Genomic DNA, 24084 nt, shown 5'->3' with positions numbered 1-24084 from the left:
AGGAAGATGATGCTACACAGCTTTGTGTAGCGAAGGAAGAATACTGCGGGTTTTGTTAAATGTTTTATTCATATTCTTGAATCATTTTAGATCCACTTCCTTCTGTTGTATTTGAATTGCTGAAGAAGGCATGTGTAGTAAAGCCAACATGGGCCAACCGGGCCATATGGGAGGCTGCCATCAGTCTAGAGGGAACAGTGGGGTCTGGGTTTGTGCTGCAAACTCTTGGTTACAGGGCAAATACTCTTTTAAGACTTTGCACTAACCACAGAATAACTACTCATGGGACAGAAATGTTGTTTCATACAAAAAGAAAAACTAAAGAAAAAAAATATCAGAACCCCTCAGTACCAAGGCCAAACTCTGAACTGCTTACAGTTCTCTTCTCTGTTCACTATCAGTGCGGCAATCTAATTGTGTATACTGTACTAATGTGTGTGTATGTGTGAACACTCGAGAGGGAGGGCCCTCTCACTTTATACTGCATTCCTTAACCTTGCCTCCGCTAGACAATAGTGCGGACCTGTAACTGCTCAAGATAATGGCCTGGTATAAAAACATCAGACTGGTCTGACAGGGAGCCGTTTGTCATCCTCCCATTGGACACTGGGCAGCTGATCTGATGCCATTTGTCATTGAAGAGTTCAGTTGTTTCTGTTAATTAAGCTTCTCTGTGAGCTGATAAGAAGACAAATGAAAGACAGGCGGACTGAAAAGCTTTCCATTAAGTATGAGACAGGTAAAGAGGTCCTGGTTGATGGAAAAATGAGGAAACACTGTTTTGCCTCATCATAACATGCTGTAATTTAAAGTGAAAGGGCAGATAGTGATCTGTCAACACAATCACCACAAAAAGCAGCCGATGACCTCCGTGGTATGTGATGAACACACACAACAGATCAAAGTCACATTCTCTTATTGCAGAGGATGCAAACGTCCTGACTCAGCAGTGCTCAAATGAAAACCGGCAACAGAAAATACGTGACAGTTTAACATTAGCTTTGGAAGAAAGATTGGGGAAAATTACTTATTTGACTGGCATTAGTGAAGCTGACCTCAAATTCACAATTAAGATGCCAAAGATTAACGCTCAGTAGTACATGCACACATGTACTGGTATGTGAGAATCTGGATTTGAAGCTAAGCTAAGCTAAGTGGACATTTCAATGTTGTCTACATCCAGCTCATTTGCATCTTGCATGAACGGGAATCAAGATTTCTCACACTTCGCAGCCAAGTCACGCTCTGCCAATCAGAATTAAGTACATGTGACGTGGTAATATCTTATTGTATATGCTGCTGTTCGTCTTCTCTTCGCTGTGTCTATGCAGTCTGAGGTGGCTGTGGCTTAGAGCGGGCCGGCCCCTAACCACAAGATTGGTGGTTCTATCTCAGGCTCCTTCGGCCACATGTCAAAGTGTCCTTGAGCAAGACACTGAACCCCAAGTTGCTCACCGGATGCTGAATGTGGTTGTCCACTGCTCCTAATGCTTAGCGTGGGTAAAATGCAGAGATTGAATTTCTCCACATTGTACCGTACGATTGTATGTGACGAGTAATAAAGTTTCTTTCTTTTTTTCTTCTGAAGTACGCCCAATACATTAGCAAGTGACTATAAGAAATATGTTTACACTACAGTAACAATGGACTGAAATTGACTACATGTATGGGAGAAGAGTCTTGTAGTGATGAACCGAATTATCACGTGAGGTTCAGTGTCCTTCAGCTCATTGTTTTCTGACCCACAACGTGGTTCACTCTCACCACTCTCATCAGCATGATGTGATTGTATACAGTGCCCCAGAAACACTATAATTCTTCCTTAAAGCTGTGGGAGGTCTGAACACTTTGACAGATCACCGCCTCGTAATGATGTATATAATCTGTGTTGACTATTAGACATTATACTGGCAGAGATTACACATCCTCTCTGTCTTCCCAAAACCTTCTCCATAATTCATATCTGTTTCACAACCACATATTTTCCTGCTCCTTCCCATGTCTGTGCTTCATCTGCCTGGGGGATGCTCCTGACCTTTTGGTATTGTTATAAATGGTATCTGAGAAAAAAAATAGCTTAGAAATAAGACACTTTTTTTCCTGATCAGTGTCAGCCATAGGGGTCGGCATGTAAATATCACACGTCATTTAAGGGCAGCAATGTACCAACACATCTCAACCACTAGGTGGCTCCCTGCATTTGTAAATTGAGTAATTAGACTCCACCATGGTGGAGTACCTGGTGTTAAAGACTGCAGGGAGGTGTAATAGTCACAGTGTGTCCAGTTAGGTTTATGTCTTCATATTCTAATAAATATTCAAGTATTCTGCTGAAATTAGTGAAGTCTTTCAGATATCTTTCATAGCCCTCCCTCAACATTAAGATATAAAACATCCCATAAGAAGTGATTATGGAGATATTGCCTGAGCAAAGCAACAGAGTAGAGTAATAAAGCTGCTGGTGTATTTAAGATTAGAGCTGTTTTAACTGGTTCTGACAGGCACCAGACACCCACACAGGACTGAGAGGGGATGGATGGGGAGGAAGTGAGGGAGAGAGAGAGAGAGAGAGAAAGAGAGAGAGAGAGGCATGACTAATCTAGTCCCCTGCCCATGGGCACAGTGGAGTGAGGAGGAGAATGGTGTGGAGCCAAGGTGAGGAGGTGTAACACAGGCATGATTTAAGGGTGAGAGAACATGTGAGAAGGCGAGTAAAAGTTTGGGAAGAGGTTGAGAGGTCATATCTCAGGCTGTGTGAGGCTGAGAGGAGAGGAGGCATGTAGCTGCACAGACTAATTAGAAAAATGAGACTGTATTTATACTGTAACATTAGATTTACAGTCTCACTAGATGACAATCAGTCCCATTTACAACTACAACTACTCCACCCTCTGGCACATCCTGACAACTGCCATAAACTCATGATGTACAGTAAATATCAGCAATGATCCCCTCACAATACATAGTGACCTATTACCATTAATTGTGTTTTTTGTGTGACTGTTTTTCATGTTATCATGAGGGCCTAGCATGTCAAATACACATAAACACCCAGCCCGCTGTATAGTGGCAAGGCTCAGTTAACATGCACAGGACACATTCCTATCTCATATATCTGGTTCATGTGCAATAATGCACTGCAGTCTAAATATATATGCGATTTCATTAAGATTTCTTCAGAGTTCTCTTTTATCAATTCAATCACATAAAGTGCTCCTGGCATTTTTTTATTGTATGTTACAGTGAGTGTGTATGTGTACTGGGATATGTCACTCAGGACGTAGAGAAAATTGTCCATTAACTGCTATAAATCTTCTACAAAGCACAGCTTATTAAAGGAACACGCCAACTTATTGGGAATTTAGCTTATTCACCATAACCCCCAGAGTAAGACAAGGCCATACATACCCTTCTCATGTCCGTGCGTGCTGTAACGCTGTCTGACGGCTCCAGCAGCATCAGGCCAGCACAGAACTAGCAGTTGAATGGTTCCAGTAATCCTACTGCTCCGAATAAGTGACAAAATAACTCCAACATGTTCCTATTTACTTGTTGTGATTTGTAGAGTCACAGCGTGTACAAAAAACAACGTAACATGAGACCCAGCCGTCTTCTAACTGTAAACAAACCGGGAACTATATTCTCAGGCAGAAGAATATAGTACTTGGGCGGAGTGATATGCTCGCAGCAAGCCTGTCTGAGAATATAGTTCCCAGTTTGTTTGCTGTTAGAAGATGGCTGTGTCTCATGTTACGTTGTTTTTGTACACGCCAGACTTACAAAATCACAACATGTAAATAGGAACATGTTGGCGTTATTTTGTCACTTTTGTCACAATTTGGAGCAGTAAGCTAGTTGGAACCAATTACCTGCAGGATCTGTGCTAGGCTAAGCTAATGCTGGAGCCGCCAGACAGCGTTACAGCACGCACGGAGATGAGAAGGGTATGTATGGACTAGTCTAACTCTGGGGGTTACGGTGAATAAGCTAAATTCCCAATAAGTCGCCGTGTTCCTTTAACAAGTTAATGAGTCTACAGGCATGTTTGCAACTGTACTAAGGTACAGTGGTGCTTTGAGCTACTGTAAATGCTATTGTTAGCATGCTAACCTGCTCATATTGACAATGCTGACATGCAGATGTTAAGCAGTTATAATGTTTATGTTCACCATCTTAGTTTAGCACGTTAGCAAGCTTACATTTGCTAATCAGCACGAACCACAAGCTGAGGCTGAAAGTCATCAGTTTTGGTATTTTGTCAAAAACCGAAATATTCTACAAATCAAAATTTTAACCTGATAATGGCATTAAAAAAAACACATTAAGGGATCACCAAAGTTATTACAATTTATCCTGAAGGGGTTGTGAATATGTGGACCAAATTTCCTGGCATTTGATCCAATAGGGTCAGTGTAACGCTTATCAGTTCAATTTTCTAAGCACAAACTGACATTTGGAAAAACAGAAAAATAACCAACTTTTAATTTTTTCCGCCTTGACAAATTAAAAATTTATCTTTAACCTGTTTTTCCAATTTTCTGTTTTTATTCAGAGGATCAGAAATTTAGAAAATTACAAAATTGCGTCTGGGCTCCAATTATTCAATACTGCAATGGTATTCTCTCCCTCGTTCCGCCTAGCTACACCCCGCCCCCCACTCGAAACCATCAGTTGCAAGCACCTCTGACCCCAAAGTCTATCAGTTTTTCATTTTGGGCCATATGCAATTAATGACCTGCATATTCCGCAAAGTAGAGGAAGAGAATACCATTGCAGTATTGAATAATTGGAGCTCAGACGCAATTTTGTAATTTTCTCAATTTCTGATCCTCGGAATAAAAACAGAAAATTGGAAAAACAGGTTAAAGATCCAATTTTTTAATTTGTCAAGGTGGAAAAAATGAAAAATTGGATATTTGAACCCATTTTCTGTTTTTCCAAATGTCCGTTTGTGCTTAGAAAATTGAACTGATAAGCGTTACACTGACCCAATAGGCCTAGTTGTTGAGTTATTTCAGTCTGGACTAACTCAACAGGACAGCGTTTTCATCCCTAGAAAAGTCACACCATTAAATTATGGTATTACATTTGTCATTACACATCTTAACACCTGCAGTTTCTGCAGCACTGCTCACACACTCACTTATACTCTTTACCATAAATGCCACAAATAGCCTGGATGCTAAGCCGGAAACAAGTGGAACAAGTACACACAAGTGTCTTTGTTAGAGATTTAAGGAGATTTATGTAGCTTACTTTGGCCCCTACCAGGAGTCATGGTGTGTGAGCTCTGTGACTGTTACTGCTTGTTCCAGTAGGCCTCTGCTGTGCGCGAACAAGCTTACACCTCAACCAAACCTCCGTCAACTGATTATGCGGGCTTACATTTACACATGTGTAAGTGTGTCAAAGGGTTTCTGTTGGTTCTTGTGCCATTTTGTCCCATATCCATCGCATTGTTAGACTATTCACAACGTGCAGAGAGCAGTACAGTAAAGTAAACTGCAAACTAAGTGGAATTTGTTTATCATTTTTGTAACTGTTTTTTGTTTAGTGACACAAGCTGCTTTTTCTTCAACCCTCACTCTTAATGAAACAGTGTTCCAATGAATGAAAGCTGTGGCCTTGAAAAATAAAAAAATAAAGTGTTTCTGATGGTTTGATTACACTGAATTCCCCAAATCCTCACAACACAGTGAAATAAAACAGACAAAAACAAGAGGAAACTGTAGGGAGGGGACAATAAATTATTTGGTTGAGAAGCAAGGTCACCAATCTCCTCTGCAGTTCTAGGGGGCATACAAATGACTGCTAATTGAGAGTACGTGTGAGTGTTTGTGTGTGTGTGTGTGTGTGTGTGTGTGTGTGTGTGTGTGTGTGTGTGTGTGCGTGTGTGTGTGCGTGCATGCGTGTGTGCGTGTGTGTGTGTGCGCGCGTGTGTGTGTGTGTGTGTGTAAGTTAGTTTTCTATTAATTCTTCACAGATAATTTTTAACCAGCTTTATGTGGTAAAGTGCACAAATTTCAGAGCTGAACAGTTTCACCTTGACATACAGGGTGGAATGCTAAACCAGTTGAAAGTGGTTTAGTTAATTTTTGTATGGTTTGTGTGTGTGTGTGTGTGTGTGTGTGTGTGTGTGTGTGTGTGTGTGTGTGTGTGTGTGTGCGTGCGTGCGTGCGTGCGTGCGTGCGTGCGTGTGTGATTAGCAGTTATTGGAGCAACAGGGGCACTGAGTCACAAAACTCTCTGAGGTAAACTCGTCCAATCTAAGAGGCTTCACATCATGCAATCATGGACTACCCCACTTTGGCTTTTTTTTTTACCAACAACCATCTATCTAGCTAACAGTCAACCATGTTTTTAGATTGCTACTTTAGTAACAACCAAGCTACCAACTATTTTAGAGAAGTGTGAAGGTTACATTTCTAAACAGTGAAGAGGGAAAGTACCTGAGGTCATGGGGAACTCAGAGAGCATTTGGTGGATTGTAGTGGAATGTACTTGCAGGATCCTTGGTGTTTCTACAGCAACGGGTAAGATGTAAATATAAAAACAAACAGAAACATATAACAAAATTAAATTCAGACTTATTGTTTCAGTGTGGGCATGATTTAGTTCTTTGGATACACTAACAGATGCACAACAGATTCCAGATCCTCTCTCTAATAAGTTCTGCAGTCAGAGTATACATGATATTGTAAAAATACAAATAAGGACTAAACATTCAGCATTGAATCAGTATCAGTAGTAGTGTAAATAATAGCTATACATGTGTTGCAACCTGTTGTTTAAAGCTGATATATGAAAGTGCATTTTTAAGATCTCCTGTGGGGAACAGTTATCCAGCTCGGTTTGTAAGGATTTCATAAACCCAAAATGTTAGAAGGTCAGATGGTCATGTTGGCCAACTGTACTCTTGACCTTCAAGAACACCAAACCATCTCTTGGCTGATATATAGAGCATATAAAAACATACATGATCATACATAACCTTGCTATTATGGTCCCTCCGCTGTTTTCTTCAGGCACACAGGGACAGATTGCACGCAGCTCTCTTAGCCACATTAAATCATCACAGGGGAAATAGCTCTCTGTTTGCTGCCTCCTCCAGAAAAATATGGGACCCCCCTCCCCTTAAATTCAAACAGCTGCTGACACTGAACATTTACTGAGAGACATGTGCCTCACATCACACCAAAACCAAGGCTCTGTATCCAGCTGGGTTACTGGGCTTATGTGATAACAAGGTGTTATGCATTCACATCTACATCAGCTTTCTGTACATTGTCTATATGTGTGTGTATGTTTATGGGCCGTCTACATGCACCTCTGTCTCTCTGCTAGTGTTCACATGTTTACATGTCTGTGTTGGGCTGTCTGCCACTGTGTGTGTTCTGTAGACAGACATACGTGCTAGGACCAAATATATGTTAATATCCAGATGGTCTATATGCAGCGTTAATTCCGCTCACACTCTATAAACTACCAGAAACATTTCAGCCACAATCCCCTGATTTCCCTCTGGTGCTGATTCTATCTCTGAATTTCCACCAAGCCAAAGAAATTGTTTCCATGTGTTTAGTGGCGATCACCACTTAACCATGCTTAACTCTTTTATACCTCACAGGAAAAAGATTGATAAACCAAACAGGCTTTCCTTTATAGTTTTCAAGACTTTGTTGTCATCTAATTTTATATCCTTTTAAATGGGTTTAAATGGGTTTTGAATAGCACTCAGATTCGGGAATCTTCACAATAAAGGAATAGTTTGACATTTTGTTTTTTTTGCCAAAAGTTAGATAAGAAAATTGGTACCCCTCTCGGAAAGCAAATAAACGTATTTCCCAAAATGTTAAACTATTCCTTCAAAATATTAGGGAGGTGGCAGTAGCAGAAGTATAGAATAATACAATTAAATCACTTTATAGATCTCTTCAGGAGAATTAAGGACAGCTGTAGAAGCAAAGTTGATCTTGCAGAGGAATAAATCAGAAACCTCCAGTTGCAACCCAGCCTCCCTTTTACAATAACTTTGTGCTAAATATAGATGGAAGAATCGAAGAAATACTGTTCTGTATCATTTATTACTCATAATAAGGCCAAAATGTTGAGAAAGGACCATCAAAATACCATGATGTCTAATGACAACTTCACCTGCAAGTGCAAAGCTTTTTAAAATGTCATGATTCATGCTTTGTTGGCAGAAGATCTGTGATGTGTCCACTTTAAATAAACACCTAGCCTGCTGGCAGTGATATGGTAATTACAAACATGAGTAAGCGATTACCAAAATGTTGTGAGCATGATGGAAACAATTACAAGAATTACCATGTTCTTTAAAAATCTTTATATAACTTGCTGAATATCATCAGTTCAATATTACCCCCTGGAGTGTAAACTATGAGTTCAATTTGAATCCTTTCAGGGCAACTCAAGTCAATCTCCATTGCTCAATGAGGGGAGAAATGGTTTTCAGCCCGGACTTAAATTACTATGTAATAACTGTCTCAAACATCACAGCTACAAGTATGGCTGCAAGAATACAGTAAATACCTTGAATGAAATATGACAAATATACATAAAATAAATGTGCCTCATGAGAGTAAAAGCAACACAAAGTTGCATTGCCGTAAAACTATGTTTGATGGGTTACATTTAAATCACCCGAGTTTAAAGCAGTTGACCCACTACTGCAACAATGCCTACAACTAATGAGCAGATCATGAACTTAGCCTGACATCTGGTGGACGAAATCTGCTCACTATCCGAATAAATGAATATAAAACTCTCACAATAATAAAAACTGACCTTCCTGTCTCTTTTTCAGTGTTGTGTGCTGTGGGAGTGGAGACCCTACAACAGGGAGAATTCAACAGCCTTGGCATCTACCTAGTGTAAGTGCTTAGGTTTTGTAGTTCACCTCTTAATATACTGTATACATTTACTGTAAACCCACCAAAGCACTTGATACTATGGCATTCCTGAGTTACAAAAACACTGTATGGATTTAAATATGGCACAGAATGTGTGATCGGAGGGCTGGTAGAAAACAATTACAACACTGTACCTGCCTTCATCATAACTCATAGTATATATACACACTCTTGCAAGGAGATGTTGGGAGGGAGTCAGAGGGATGAAGTGAGGCGCAGAGGGTAGAAAGGAGACCAGTCCTTCAGTGCTGCTTCGTATTATCTCTGTGGCTCACAGCCAAACTCCCACAGAACAGCAGGAACACATCTCTCAAAGGAGACTAGAAATGCATGACTGTTTATTCTGTCAGTAAACACAAATGCAGATGAACACTGCACACACACTCACACACACACACACGCACACACACACACACACACACACACACACACACACACACACACAGAAACACTCAACTGAGCGATAACTCTTTAGAGAGAGGGCAGTATATGATGAAGGTTAGTCTGGGGGCATTTTTCTGGTTCACTGGACATACTGTAGCAACAAACAGTCACAAAAAACACAACTTCTTGTGTCTTTTGTGCCACATGAAGGCAATATCTCTTCACTTAAAGCATCCCCTTGCTACCAACATTTTGGACAATTTAGAACATGCAATCTTCACCCAGAGCCCTAGATAAAATACACAGAAACTGACATATTTAGATGTAGTTTGCATAGTTTAGAAACAGTATACCATTATATTACTGTATCAGTTTAATCTTGCTCTAAACTAATTTCTCCTCCCAGAGTATCATCTGTTGGCATCATGATGTTTGAGCTGGCCTATTTCCTGGACATGATTCTGCTCATGTGTCTGCCGTGAGTACACATGAGAACAACCATCTGCAATATCTGTTTTGCATGGAAAATTTAGTATCAATCAATCAATCAATCCATTTGTATTTGCTCCATGAATGTACGAGGTACAATTCCAGTGAAATGTTATGAACACACAGAGGGAAAACCACATCCAGTGTAATTCTTTAAGGTAATCTAACCTACTATGAACAATGCAAAGCAGATTAAAAAAACTAAATCTGAACATGGATTCTCAATTTTATTAGTCTGTCATGATGTTTGCCATATCAGCATTCGCATATTCAGCTCTCTTTACTGTCAAAAGAATCTTAAATTGTAAGGACATGACTTTCAGTCCCTGTTACTGCCTCAGTCCTTCTCTTCTTCCTACATTCTCTATAGCTGTCCTCCAGACTGGAAGCTCTTTTTGTTGTGGGGAAAAATGGCTCGCATTGGAGGCTTCCATAAGTTCCTCTATTACTCCATAATGTCCTTGGTCTGCTTCTTGCACCCTGTGTTGGTGTGGCATGCAATTATCCCAGGTACAATTGCACCAGCAGGCACCATATTTACATGGATAATTACAGTTCTGTTTACTGCACTGTTAGTGTCATAATTAGCCTTCTCAGCAGCAGACATTTGACTTGTTACTGAGAAACACACAGGTGTGGATAATAACATTAGCAATGGCTCCATTCGATTCAAGTGTCTCAGTAAGCTGTGACAATGTGAGCCAGCATGTACAATATCCGGCCCCTGAAATTGAAGCAGCTAAACAGAATTCAGCCATCATTCATTTGATTATTTACACCTGCGTGTTTATACTGTAACATGTCAAAATGTCTTCTGTGAAAGAAACGGAATATATTTTCTGATTGCAGGGACAATGCTTCTGGTGACAGCCTTTTTCAACTTCATACTAAGCAAGAAAACAAAGACCAAATCACCCAAAAGGCCACAGGAGAGTCACAGTGACCAAGGCCCGACCACTGTCTATGTGACAGAAGGAGCCTCGAACAGCACTGTCTCATTCTTCCACGTGGTGACAGGAAGGAGAGCGGGGGTACTGGCTCTCCCAAACAGAGACCGCTGCCTCGGCCCGGGAGAGAGAGGAGACAGCGTCCAGGCCATGCTGGAGCTGGAGCAGACAGCAGCACCTAAAGGCACAGACAAGGAGAGGAGGAGGTGGAAAGAGAGGAGACTGATATGCTTGAGCGGTTGGGAGGAGCCTGTGGAGAGAGAGATGGAGGAGATGGACGGATACTGTGAGCCAGAGCCAGACACCACATCAGACACTGCACCTATGATTACTGACTGAACGTCCCTCTGCACTCAGACTCAGCTGCTTACTGATATCACACAAAGAAAAGCATGTGTATGCATTCATGCTGACTGCTGAGTGCACTAGCTGCTGCTACTCTGTGGCAGACGTTAAGCTGAAAATCACATTATAAAATGTCTGACCAACCAAAAAAAGACTTTTGAGTATTTGTGAGTGTTCAGTACGAATATGTATTTTATGTAATAATTCAACAAAAAAAATGAAGATTAATAGTTTTTGTATTAAATGTTCTACTGATTGGTATATTTTTTACTTCAAAAAGATCTCTTAGTACATCATTCAAATCTTAAATATTTCTAACAGTTTGATTTTCGGATGTATAAATTCAAAGAAATTAAACCATTTGAGCATGTGGGTGCTTTTACTCTGATTTTTGCAAAGCCAGCATTGATTGAAGAGCAGACATTAATGCCGAGCAATACAATCCACTTACTGCAGCATACATTATTCATGAGGTAATAAATTAGATCAACTGCTTCATTCATTCAACGTCAGAGAAAATGTGTGTGACTTTGACTGGGAATATCAGGCATTAGAGCTCGTGCAGGTGCATGTGTTAGTCACATTCAAGTCTCCTCATTGTGCGTTTGTTGTGTGCAAGCGGTGACCATGGAGACGGAGCTCTGGGAGGAGTGCTCACGTTATTATGGTGATGAGAAAAACATCAGATCACCCACCAGAGCGCCACCATAGACCTACATTTCACCAAAACACACCAAACATAATTACAAGCATTATTCAAGCAATAATAATATGTCATACGCTGCACATTGATAATATTAACAGGATGTGTGAATCAGACCCAAGCTCTATAAATCACCCTGACATTTGCATATTTATGATAAAAAAGCAAGTATGAAAAGCCTGTATTAACATTTGTATTTATTTTTGTTTTATCATGCGACAAAGGATACAATTCTCCATACAGACATTCCTCTTTTGTTCAGGTCATAAATCAATACTGTTTTGTTCTGTCAACACACACACACACACACACACACACTGTATTCCTCAGTCCTTTGTTCACTGAATTGTAGATATATTACTGTATGTAGCCTTAAGAGGCAATCTCTCTGCAGCATCAAAGCTGAGGAGAGAATCAATAAAAGCAGAGAGCCTCATTCATCAGAAAGCACCTCACTGAAAACTGGGGCCAGACAGCAGACACGTGAAAACCCACTGACACATAAACAACCTGTCAGTTAAACAACTGGGTTATTTTTCCATATTTGACGCAAATTACATCCCCAGCAGCTACACAGTGTCATACATTCTTTCAGTCTTTTGCACAGTTTTTTTGTTTTGCACAATATAGGCTATCAAAGAGATTACATGTGAATCCAGTCAGGAGGGATGATATGTTCTGGTGCTTTATGGGAAGAACAGGGAGTCTTTGTTAAGAGTTCACTGAGGCCGATAATCAGGGCTGTATTATTTGCTTCACAATGATCTTTGGTCACTAAGAAACTGAGTGACCCAATAATGGAGAGGAAAAGAACGTCAGTCTGCTTCCACCAACTTTGTCATATCCTTTAGAATGAGCTGTTCTCTGTGGGGGAAGTTATTCAGCTGCTGGAACAACTTACTTCCTCTGTGCATGTTAAACCATAAATCCTATTCAGAGAGAGAGAGAGAGAGAGAGAGAGAGAGAGAGAGAGAGAGAGAGAGAGAGAGAGAGAGAGAGAGAGAGAGGAAACAATAGTTTCCTAGATGGCATATCCAGCCTCAAAAACAGGATGGGAGAAACAAATCTTAACAGGTCACAGCGACTTCTTCCTTTACTGCTGAGCAGGAGAAAAAAACAGGATTAGTACTTTAGTGGTGGCTGTGCTAAAGGAATTAGATTTTTCTTATCACTGAAGGCAGAAAACAGAATGAAGAGAATTGGTTCTTTGTATTGTTTGTTTTCTGTCATTCTGTCAAACAACATACACATAACACTTATAAATTAAAAAAATAAATATAAAACACAACAAACTATGAAAAAGCATGTAACGCATAACATTGATACAGGAAAAAACATAAAAAGTTTAAATAACTTAAATCAGCACAAATTAGCTAAGAAGGGTCAATAAAATCCTTAACCTCATAATCGAAATAACACAAGACATGGGTGTCCATTGAAAAACAAAATTGTACTCCATAATCCAAAATATACGTTTCATGTGCATTTTTACACATTAATGAACATATTATAAATGTTGCCTCTAACCTGAATTTTCCAGTAGATTATAGGACAAACTAACAAAATCAGTAAAAGAGAAACAAAAAAGTTTAATCTGATGGATGTGACTGATGAGGCTGAGGCAAAGGCACCTTGATCAAGAGGAGCGAGGTATGCGCTGTGGGGATGCAGCCCTGGCTCTGTTCGCCCCGCCCACGCTCAACGCTGAATGTCTGAGGCGTACAAGCGCGCTCTTCTATTGGATCATCCTGTTGTCAATTTTATCTTCCAGCTCTGAATAGCGCACGACCAGGGAGGCATGAAGAGAGAAAACGACCGATACGCGGGATACACAGCTGGTGGATACACGGAAGAATAAGGAGGACGCAGTGTGCTATGGTAAGAAACCAAACGGATCAAACTTACTGCAGGATATTTTTACACAAAAAGATCCAGAGGGAAGGAACTTTACCGATGCGAAATGCGGCTTAAACCTGAAAACAACATAATGCCCCGATGACAAGAGGTGTTCTGAAGTTGGATGCAGGTTACTAACGGTGTAAATTCAGTTGTTTGCATTTTGGAATATTTCATCAAGTCAATTACTGCTAAATGTCTCCCTCCAGTACTTGTCCATCAATTTAGACGTTAGCGGAAAGGTTTTGTATGTGCGTTATTTGGAGCTGTCCATTTTACGCGTGGGAATGGGATTGTCTCCGGGCGCAGCTGCCAGAGTAGGTGCGATAATTGGATACGATTCTCGCGATGATCAAACCAATTAACATACTTGCACTGGTTCTTTGTCCACCGAGGGAGCTGTCACACAAAGGTGGTCACAACAAGAAGAAGAAGAGAAGAGAAGAGACAGATTATGTAAATTCACCTAAATCTGATCATCCAATGACCCCTATTTTCTTTGCACAGTATTTGGTCCATCTCCTGTGCAGCCATGTGTGGTGGTTGAATAATTCATAATAATGGTGACAGACTGAAATGCTTCCTTGAAGTAATGGAATACTTAAACACCCATTATTTTGTGTGTGTGTGTGTGTGTGTGTGTGTGTGTGTGTGTGTGTGTGTGTGTGTGTGTAGACAGATAGACAGACCATCCCATTATGCACCTATACTTTATGAGCAGTTTCCTTGGATGAAAGTGAAGCTCGGCAGAGGTCATTAAAGGGAGGGCAGAAGGCTGATAGGTGCTTCTATTGCCTAAGTAATTAACATAAATATGTTGGGGATTTTTTTAATGTAGATGATGAATAAGTCCATTGGAGGAGTTTGGATTTAAATCTTCAGTTGTATGAAGATTAAATATATATGTAATCTTTCGTGCTCTGTGTTCATTGTTCAGCTGAATCTGCACCACACCTCCCAGAGATCACTTCCCAGTCAGGCAGTGCTGTGGCCAGTACTGGGCAGTCTGTTTCCTGGTTTTTGTGGTGACTATCGCTGCTCATGCAAGCTTTTTTTTCTTCTGTTTTTGCCGCTAAGAAACTTCTGTTTTAGCTGCAGGAAATGCTAAAGAATTACTTCCTGTGTACCAGAGCTGACTCTTGGAAAAGATTAACCTCATTTACATTTAAGAATAACATAAAATAAACAAGGGTTTGATGGACGATGTTGTTTATCATGATTGGGTCAGTAATAGATCAAAATAAAGTATATCAAAGTGGAACTGCATCTACATTAAATAATGCACACACCATTCAGCCTATTAACCTTTTTTCTTTATGACCAAATTATGCTCTGCAACTAAATAGATAATCTCAGAAAGTACTGAGAGTCCCAACCAATAACTCAGCCATTAGCACTTTAAATACTACATGAAAAGCTCCAAAGTCCATCTGTCCACTGTCCTGCTGGCTGTGTTCCTGCATGTGTCAGAGATCATAATTAGTGCTGTCAGTTAAACGCGTTATTAACAGCGTTAACGCAAACCCATTTAACGGCATCAATTGTTTTATCGCTAGATTAACGTTCTTTTTGGCCTAGCAAACATTGTAGTTTTTTCACATGCTGTTGCAACAGCTAGTAACGTTAGAAAACTACAACACTACACCGGATCTAGCTGGACCGGAAACAAAACAACAGGCATGCCACACACACTTGTTTGGGCTTGTGAGTCAGACAAAGAGTAGTAGGCTAACGTTACGTTTTGAGTGGATGGCAAGCGCAAGACGCCGAAATGGATGCCAATAAGATTCTGAATGGTGAGTTTACTTTTAAAAAGTTGCCAAATGGTTCCATTGACAAGACCAACGTGATCTGTGTGTTTTGTCGTTGTGAACGGAGCTATCATCGCAGCACGTCCAGTCTGAAATACCACTTGATGGCCAAGCACACAGCTGATGCCAATTCTCCGCCCCCTCGTCAAAGCCAGGCGACAAAAGCACAAAGCAAGTTGATCCACTTTTCCATGTTGATAAGAGCATTAAAAAGAAAAAAATAATGGGACAAAAAGAAATCAAGGGACATTTAGAATAGATACAAATGTGTGATTAATTGCGATTAATTGCGAGTTAACTATGGCATTAATGTGATTAATTAAATATTTTAATCGTTTAACAGCACTAATCATAATCCAAGTTAAACTGAACAGTGTCTCATCCATCACTAGATAATGATGGAGCTATGCTGCTACATTTTACAGATCAGGATGAAGTTCAGTGTACATAATGCTTTAGACGCTAGGTGGCAGCATCATAGCACCAACATCATGATTTTGGACCCAGTGATAGATATTATAGATACTGTGCATTAGAATCTTGTGTTCAAATGTAAACTGTCAGTGTGAGTTCGTATATTTCTACTCTTATAATCTGCCAACCTTTCTATGTAGGTTTTAATAACTGCCAATTGTTTTCTAATTCTGTCAACAGAAAAAGAAAACCTCACAGTTGTCAGACCAAAACTCAGACTTGTAAATGACTGTAAATGTAAGTACTCAATCTCATGTTACCTTATAAACTTCAGATACCACAAACATGAATACAATACCATTACACAGTGATAAGAGAAATATAAAACACTCTACCATACAAAAGACGGTAATCAAACATTTGCAACTGCAAATTTGCTCTTTCAATTACATGGTTACCTTTTAATTACAGGAAGATGTGTGTGGTGTGTTGAAGAAAAGGTTACACAAGTCTGCAGTAAAGGTGTAAACAAGTTTGGTAAGCATTCGTTCTTAGCTGGTAGCTAATGTTAAGATTTGGGATGTTGTATTCATGAAAGAAGTATTGTGTAATAATAATTTAAAAAAAAAATGTAATGCAATTACATGGGATTTTAACAGTGGTGGAAGAAGTATTTAGATCCTTTACCTAAATAGAAGTAGCAATACCACACTGTTAAACTACTCAGTTACAAGTGCAATGCCACATTCTACTTTATTATTAGCAAACAGTATCAGAAGTAAAAGTGTTCTGCAGAATAGTGAAGTGTATTTTAGTATTTGTATAACTGTTGTTGTAATAATACTACTGACACATTAAGCAGCATGTTAATGTTATATTAGGTTGAGATGGTTTTTAATTATTCATATGCTGTTGAGTAGTTTATTATAGAACTATTATTGTATACTATATTATTTTCTTTTACATGTTCAAAATAAATTTCAGAGAAAGAAAGAACTAATTGAATAACAAATTTAATTTATGTAATAAGATGATGGTCTAACGTACTGGAATTTGAGGGTGTTTCTGTTGCACATTAACCGTACAGTTATTACGTAACAGCAATTAACAGTTCCCTTTAGTCAGTATTCTGTCCTAACTTCGTCGCCCATTTGACTTCAAAGGCACCCAACTGCTTGCATTAGTAATTATCGATAACATACTAGATTTGATAGATTACCCGGCTTGGCCTGGAACAAAGGCAACCTTGTTTAGCAGTTTACTTTCACTTTCCATTTTGTGTGTGTGTGTGTGTGTGTGTGTGTGTGTGTGTGTGTGTGTGTGTGTGTGTGTGTGTGTGTGTGTGTGTGTGTGTGTGTGTGTGTGTGTGTGTGTGTGTGTGTGTGTGTGTGTGTGTGTGTGTGTTCTCTTTTGTCACATGCTTTACAATCATAGAAATCACAGAGCACTCACTTTCACAGTCCATGCCCACGCCCTGATCACCTTGATGTCTCAGTTGTGCAACAACAGTAGCTATTCCATAAAAGTATTCAACTATCACCTGTGATATGTACAATTTTGGTGCAATGTTTTCTCCAAAACACCTCCAGCAATGCTCTTACATCAATTGGTCACCTCTGTGGATTTTACAGAGTGCGATGGAAAGAGATATTTATACATGCACATTATAATACACACAGTTAGCTGGATGTTTGTGCAGATGTTTTAAGTGAGACATGTTTGCTTTGTGCCTGCCACTGACTCACATCCTGTAGTTTATTAACTAAAGATCAGGTTGTGGATTAAGCGACCTCTTGTATCCTGTCAAGGAATTAATCGTCTTTCCCATTATTCGGTTCTAAAGAAAATCAGGGGTTTTAACAATAAATACCAAGCAAGGCCACACTGTTGTTTCTGATATATTTATTACAAAAAAATGTCTGAAAAATGCTCATTCATATAAAAATAAATAACCAACTAAGTCTTTTCAGTTAGCTTTTCCAGCTGCATACCCAGAACTACACAGAAACAATAGATTGACCATTTAAAATGTGTTTTAAAGCTTAAACTGTTAACATTTAGCCTCCAGGGCTCAGTTTTCAACATTACATCAGTCATTTGCACACAATCAATAAAGCCCCCTGCTACTGGCCAACAAAGAGTTTAATTTACAGCTCTGACAACAATTTATAGGAGCCTGATATTGGAACTGTGCAATGTTTATAGAAAGAAGCGTGGTATACATGCTGTTTTTCTCAACAGCCTCTGGTGGCAAGAATCAGCATGTAGACTTTTCTCTCCATATAGTAGCTTTGTATCATTTGTCAGGCTGGTTGACTATTTGGAGTTAGAGGATGAGGATTTCCTGTTGTGGCCCCGGCTCCTCTGTCGAGAGCGCTGGCGCTGACCTCCTTTCCCTCCCCTCCTCCTCCTCTTCAGGCACAGCTTCACTTCACGACCTATCTTATGAGCTCTGGAAAACACACACAGAATAACAAACTTTAGCCTGAAGGATGGGCTGTGAATTGATACTCATGTAGTACGTATCAGTATTTGGATACAATGTTTGTTTTGGCATGACAAGCTTTTATGACAGAATCCATAATAGAAAGGAAAGCATGGAAAACTTTGATTCTAATACAAAATTAGTTAATTACCACTACGTGAGAGGCACTGTTATTCTTTTCTGTCTCACAAGTAGCAAAGCATGTTGAGAAAAAATCAAGAAACTGCTCAACCAGGTGCTTTGTTAGTACAAGAACTGGCTTGGCAACAAATAAGATACTGTTGGCGGCGATATACAGGAAATATGAAGACGGGTGGAACCCTTCTCTAACCAGTTAGGACGCACATCCTAAATATTCTGCAATCTGTCGTGTAAGAAGAATATTGCTGTTGTGTGCAAATGAATTGAAGGGTTACATGATACTGACAAAGCTGAAGAATCCATTATAAAACCCAGTTGCTGTGCATGCCCTGAGTGAGTGTTCACTGATCCAGACTCTTACCTATTCCAGCAGTGGATCAGCTGTTTGCCCATCGGTGCCTCTGGATTCAGACACACTTGATGGTAATTCTTTAGTGTCACTCTGAAAAACACATGTAAACCCACACATTTACTCATCTGGACGTGTGTGTGTGTGTGTGCATGATGTGTGTGTGTGTGTGCATGATGTGTGTGTGTGTGTGTGTGTGTGTGTGTGTGTGTGTGTGTGCATGATGTGTGTGTGTGTGTGTGTGTGTCTGCAGGATATGGTACTCACATTACTGTAACTTTGTCACAGTTGGGGCTTTTTGGGTAGACTTTGAGCTCTTTTAGTTGTCCTCTGACACCTCGTTGCGTCTGCGGACAGGAACATCTTCCCGGGACAAACGTGCTGTCTGACTCTCTCACTGCACAGATAATGTTACAGGATTACAGGTTAATTCAATACAGTGAAACACAAGTCAATATTACGTTACTGTGTGTTAACATGCTCAGACAGCTTTGCCCAAATAAAACAGCTGTCCAGATTTTCTTATCCAGAATACACCTATATAAGCATAGATGTATCTTACCTGTGATCAGCAGACAACAGAGGCTCAGGAAGGCGAGCTGACAGACTGACTGAGGATTAAGCTTCATACTGGAGACAAGCTGAGCATGGACACTGAGCCCCTGAGTCGCATGTAGCCGTTTTATACTCTTGCACCTCCCCCCGCACACTCAGAGCTGGGCTTTCCAAACCAGGAAATTCCCTCATGGCACTTTCACTCTAAAATATCAGGAGGATGCAGGAATCAGGGTCACCATTTCTCTGTCTTTTCATAAAAGACTTGAAACCCCGAAGGACACAGTGATTAATAGATGTCCTTTTGTTTTTACTGCGTTCAATTTATTGGGCAAAAAAAGACATGGTGTTGCACACTGGTTGTTTTCTTTAAAAAACTGTGCCACAGAGATGACTGAGTAGTGTTTCTTTTCATCATTATGATGCTAACAGTTTATAAAAAGATTGCCACAGTAACAGGAGTATCCTTGAATGAGACAGAAGTGTTTTCCGGGCTTTGTTGAGCTCTGCCACAACATGTTACTCTGTTGGCTTTGTGTCTTCCAACACCATGTGCTTTCTCCTAATTCTCTATCCCTGCTTTTACCACCGGAGCCTTTATAAAATACCTTCCAATCATCAAAAATGAGTCAGGTCAGCACATTAAACTAATGTGCATATTTTATATTCATTGTTTTTGTTAGCTATTTATATGTGTTAGTCCATCATCTTTTTAAAAGCACATACTGTAGTCATTAGTTAAGATTTTACACAGTGTTATAGAGATAATAAATCGTTCTGTCATTATTAATGTTTGTCTCTTATGCTTTTCTGCCACAGCTGGGCTCTATTCGGAATGGGTGAGCATCAGACCTACGTGAAGCTCAGTGAAGAGAAACTTATACCAAAGTAAGTCCTTTTAGTTCACTCACAGTAATCCCATAAGATCAAGCACAATTACAATGGTGATTACATGTATTAGATTTCATCACCGCTTGCATTGTGCTGCGTGAGATCCATGAGTGCTAATCTACCCTTTGTGGTCTTATGTTCATATTCAGGTCTGACATCTTGTCACTGCTTAGGACCTACAACTGTTACCACGAAGGGAAAAACTTCCAGCTGAGGACTCGCGAGGTAAGACAAACTCAGATACCTGACAGGAGAGAATGCTGGCAGAAATAAAAAGGTAAACGGGGAGAGTTATTGACGATTGTTTGGTGGTACGTCTGGGCATGCTGGATTACAGGACATACAGTGTTGTGTAACGGGTCGCACACATAACAAAACTGGAACCAGTTAAACCAGCACTTTGATTTTCAGGTAGATAACAAGGACATGAAATATTGAGACCAAATATGCTCCCAATGTGGCAACAGTTCGGAGCACAGACCTGCCATTCCTGGGTTTTTTCCAACATGCCAAATGGATGACAAACCACAAAAAATGAAAATGGAAGGAGTCTCAGGTTTCAGTCATATACACTAACTGCTTAGCAAAGTATTTCCTCAGTAAACATTTTGCTGTTGTGGTGTGTCTGGTTATTTGTTTGATAATCATTCTATGGCTTTTGTGGTCAGGAGTTCCCCTTTGTGTTGAGAGAGAGAGAGAGAGAGAGAGAGAGAGAGAGAGAGAGAGAGAGAGAGAGAGAGAGAGAGAGAGAGAGAGAGAGAGAGAGAGAGAGAGAGAGAGAGAGAGAGAGAGAGAGAGAGAGAGAGAGAGAGAGAGAGAGAGAGAGAGAGAGAGAGAGAGAGAGATCATAATATGTCCCTCTTTTTGGTCCCACCAGCCTCTACATTTTCTTCTGGGAAAATCCCCCCACAGTCACAGACATAATATGTGTACATGCAACATACACATGTATAATAGAGGGACCACTGATATCACAACATTGACAGAAATAAGGATACAATATCTTGAACCTCTTAAAACAGTTGATTGTTCATGAGAAGACATTAACTCACTACAGAGAATGACTCAACACATTGCATTACACCACTGTAGCTTGTAATAGGCCATATGAAGCTTTAATGTGGGGTTTTAACAGGGGGTCATCTTTTAACTTTGATAAAAATGTAAGTTCGTAATTCAACCAAAACGTAGATTCAGTTCAGACAGAATAGGCTTATCCTAATATATTTCTGAAGTGTGATGTAAAAGGAGGATGTAAAACGAGACTACTGCAGTGACAGCTGGCGATTCTACAATGTTTGGTGAGAAATATAGAAAACGGACAAAAAAAGAGTGAAGGGTATTAGCCATAACAGAAAAAAATTACTCACTTTAAAGTGACAATAACTCACGAATAGAAGCTAACTTCATATGATGCATAGCATCAGCTCTTTTGTCAAGAACAATATATTTTTTTTGATTAATTGAATATTAACAGTATCATAGCAGCCTTTTAGCCACATTGTTTTGATAATCTCCACATTTAATACATTTCACATTTATTACATTAAAAAGGTTAGTTGTAACTGAAATATTTTTTAGCAAAGATAATGTAAAGTATAAATACTTAAAGATACAGGAACACTTGTTATGGTACGGCATTGGAAGTTGGACCAAAAAGCAGACATGATACAGGAAATGCATTTAAGTGATTTAATAAAGATAATTATATACAGTGTATAGTGCAAGGGGGTGTCATGTCCAGGGGATCCAGTGGTGAGTGGTGGGTGCAGTGCGCTTTCCAGAACGTGCCCAGTGAATCAGTGTCTCTTGTCTGTGGCGTCAACCATGCGGTAATGGTGTCCTCCAGAGTCCAACAAACAATTCCAACACGTGGCAAGCTTCCTGGAATCCAGAGAGAAGCAGGCAGGTTAGCAAGCAGGTAGGCAGGCAGGGGTAACAGGACATGCGAGCACAAGCAAGCAAGGCAGACAGAATCAGGAAAAAACCACAGGTCACATTAGCTAAACAAGATATAACACCAGGAAACCATATTACACAGGGAGCCAGGCTCTACAACTGTACCACACTAGTAGACTGAACAATCTTACAACAAGGGGATCACAGAGCCGGCCTTAAGTACTGCTGGGGATGATTAGGGAATGAGCTTCACCTGGCGCAGCCTGCAAAATAAGCCATGCCCATAGACACAGAGCTGGGGCGTTTCTCAATACCTAGAATGCAAAGAACGGACTCGTGTTCTTGGGGAGAACGTTCTTGCTGGTTGTTCTTGGAAGAATAAACTCGCAAGTTCCCATGCACAGAAAACGCTGTTAACAGTTTGAGACAATGCGTTCTTCCTGTTATTGCTCAACACCCCCAGCACAGAGGCTACCTGCAAGGCTCCAAAATACCAGCTAGAAATGAAAACCACAACAATATAACCACTTTGTATTAAAACAATCTCCGGACAAGAAAACCTCATAATGATACAACTATTGCAATAATATTGAAAAATAAAACTAATTGAGCTTTAATTTTATTGTTTATGGTTTAGCATAAACACCCTTTACTTATTCAAAAGAGTGGAACACGATCCCTACTATTATTTGTGTATAAGTTTAAGTCAGTTTAAATTAAAAAAAAGAAATAGGCATATGCACTGGTGTGTCCTATGTGTTCCTATTATTATGTGGAATTATCATTTCTATATTATTGTATTGTGCACTGTATATGCCCAGGGAGATGGAAATTAGAAATTCAAATTATAAAGGTTGGTGTCTCCCCTTTAGTCTACATAACATGTCATAGCATGTTACCACTTTATGTACAACTGTTCATTTATCATGGAGACTGAAACTCAACTTCTAATAAATCAGAAAACAAATACACCAAAAATATGAACTAAATACAAAATATAATGTAGGCTATAGCCTATGGCATAATTTAATCAAGTCTCCCCAAAAGAAACGGGTATATCTCATAGACTAATAATATACAGTCCATGGTATACAGTATCTCTCCTCTGCCGTGTGTGTGTGTGTGTGTGTGTGTGTGTGTGTGTGTGTGTGTGTGTGTGTGTGTGTGTGTGTGTGTGTGTGTGTGTGTGTGTGTGTGTGTGTGTGTGTGTGTGTGTGTGTGTTTAACTCCAAAAAGACAGTTAACACAGGTTCCCGTTAATCTTATGATGGACATGTGTTGTGATATTTAAACAAACGATCCGTCAACGGCGAAATAAAAGCCTCTTATTTACGGAACCGGTCCGGGGTCCTACAGCGGGGTCTCCGAGTGTGACTGTCCGAGCGCCGAGCTAGTGGCCCTGGCAGGCGCAAGCTGGCGGCCGCGTCAATTTATGGAGCTCCGAAAACTCCAAACTCTTTGGAGCAAATTGTAAATTCGGCAAAGATTTTCGCAAGACTATCTATATTCGAAATCTAAACCTTTCATTTCTCACCTAAAATGTTCTCAGAAGTGAATTTAGTGATGAATAAGATGGTGAAAATTGGGCTGTCTATGTACTGGAAATCCAACCATCATTGAATGCCGAAATGAATGTTGGGATACAGGTGCTACGAAGTTCATACAAGTTACCAACCGATATCCTTGGTAAATGGGCGTGTCAAGAATACATCCGGGAATTTTAACTGTTCTTGGCGAAATGGGAACTTGTGTATTGGGCCAGTACTTTGGCAACACAAGATGACGTTTCACAGGGACACAAGAACACAAGTCAATAGAAGAACGCATATTGGGAAACGCCCC

At 40.0% G+C, this 24084-nt stretch overlaps 3 protein-coding genes across 7 annotated transcripts in view; 2 read left to right on the top strand and 1 right to left on the bottom strand.

Annotated features, from left to right (window-relative positions):
• Positions 1–6257: 6257 nt before the first annotated feature.
• Positions 6258–11245, top strand: tmem72 (transmembrane protein 72). The gene is made up of 5 exons (XM_028604318.1): positions 6258–6533; positions 8828–8894; positions 9724–9795; positions 10177–10316; positions 10656–11245. Exons 1-5 carry the CDS (start codon positions 6458–6460, stop codon positions 11090–11092), a joined length of 792 nt encoding a protein of 263 aa, XP_028460119.1. The 5' UTR covers positions 6258–6457; the 3' UTR covers positions 11093–11245.
• A 2310-nt stretch (positions 11246–13555) lies between these two features.
• Positions 13556–24084, top strand: part of rassf4a (Ras association domain family member 4a) — a 26416-nt gene continuing 15887 nt past the window's right edge. Inside the window, exons 1-6 of one of the 5 annotated variants that reach the window (XM_028602786.1) lie at positions 13556–13679; positions 16163–16219; positions 16394–16459; positions 18922–18971; positions 20272–20340; positions 20493–20568. In XM_028602786.1, coding sequence (XP_028458587.1) covers positions 20288–20340; positions 20493–20568 — 129 coding nt within the window. In that variant the 5' untranslated portion in view covers positions 13556–13679; positions 16163–16219; positions 16394–16459; positions 18922–18971; positions 20272–20287. Of the gene's footprint in view, positions 13680–16162; positions 16220–16393; positions 16460–18918; positions 18972–20271; positions 20341–20492; positions 20569–24084 lie in introns of all 5 variants that reach the window. The other 4 variants (XM_028602785.1, XM_028602784.1, XM_028602787.1 and 1 more) reach the window with 4 other exon arrangements.
• Positions 18047–19539, bottom strand: LOC114571691 (growth-regulated alpha protein). The gene is made up of 4 exons (XM_028602788.1): positions 19460–19539; positions 19165–19294; positions 18910–18990; positions 18047–18374 (listed from the first exon to the last, which is right to left on the bottom strand). The coding sequence occupies exons 1-4, from the start codon at positions 19524–19526 to the stop codon at positions 18239–18241; spliced, it is 414 nt and encodes a 137-aa protein (XP_028458589.1). The 5' UTR covers positions 19527–19539; the 3' UTR covers positions 18047–18238.

Source organism: Perca flavescens, chromosome 17 (assembly GCF_004354835.1).
Source record: "Perca flavescens isolate YP-PL-M2 chromosome 17, PFLA_1.0, whole genome shotgun sequence".
Classification (NCBI taxonomy): Eukaryota; Metazoa; Chordata; class Actinopteri; order Perciformes; family Percidae; genus Perca; species Perca flavescens.
Note: the sequence above shows the minus strand (reverse complement) of the source record. Positions and strands in the feature narration are given on the sequence as shown.

Coding starts and splice junctions, on each gene's coding strand:
- LOC114571691 (XM_028602788.1), bottom strand. CDS start 19,526: ATGAAGCTTAATCCTCAGTCAGTCTGTCAGCTCGCCTTCCTGAGCCTC. Junction 18,991..19,164: donor TGTGACAAAGTTACAGTAAT/GTGAGTACCATA, acceptor TGTGTTTTTCAG/AGTGACACTAAAGAATTACC. Junction 18,375..18,909: donor CTGATCCACTGCTGGAATAG/GTAAGAGTCTGG, acceptor TGTGTTTTCCAG/AGCTCATAAGATAGGTCGTG.
- tmem72 (XM_028604318.1), top strand. CDS start 6,458: ATGGGGAACTCAGAGAGCATTTGGTGGATTGTAGTGGAATGTACTTGC. Junction 6,534..8,827: donor TGGTGTTTCTACAGCAACGG/GTAAGATGTAAA, acceptor TCTCTTTTTCAG/TGTTGTGTGCTGTGGGAGTG. Junction 10,317..10,655: donor GTGGCATGCAATTATCCCAG/GTACAATTGCAC, acceptor TTCTGATTGCAG/GGACAATGCTTCTGGTGACA.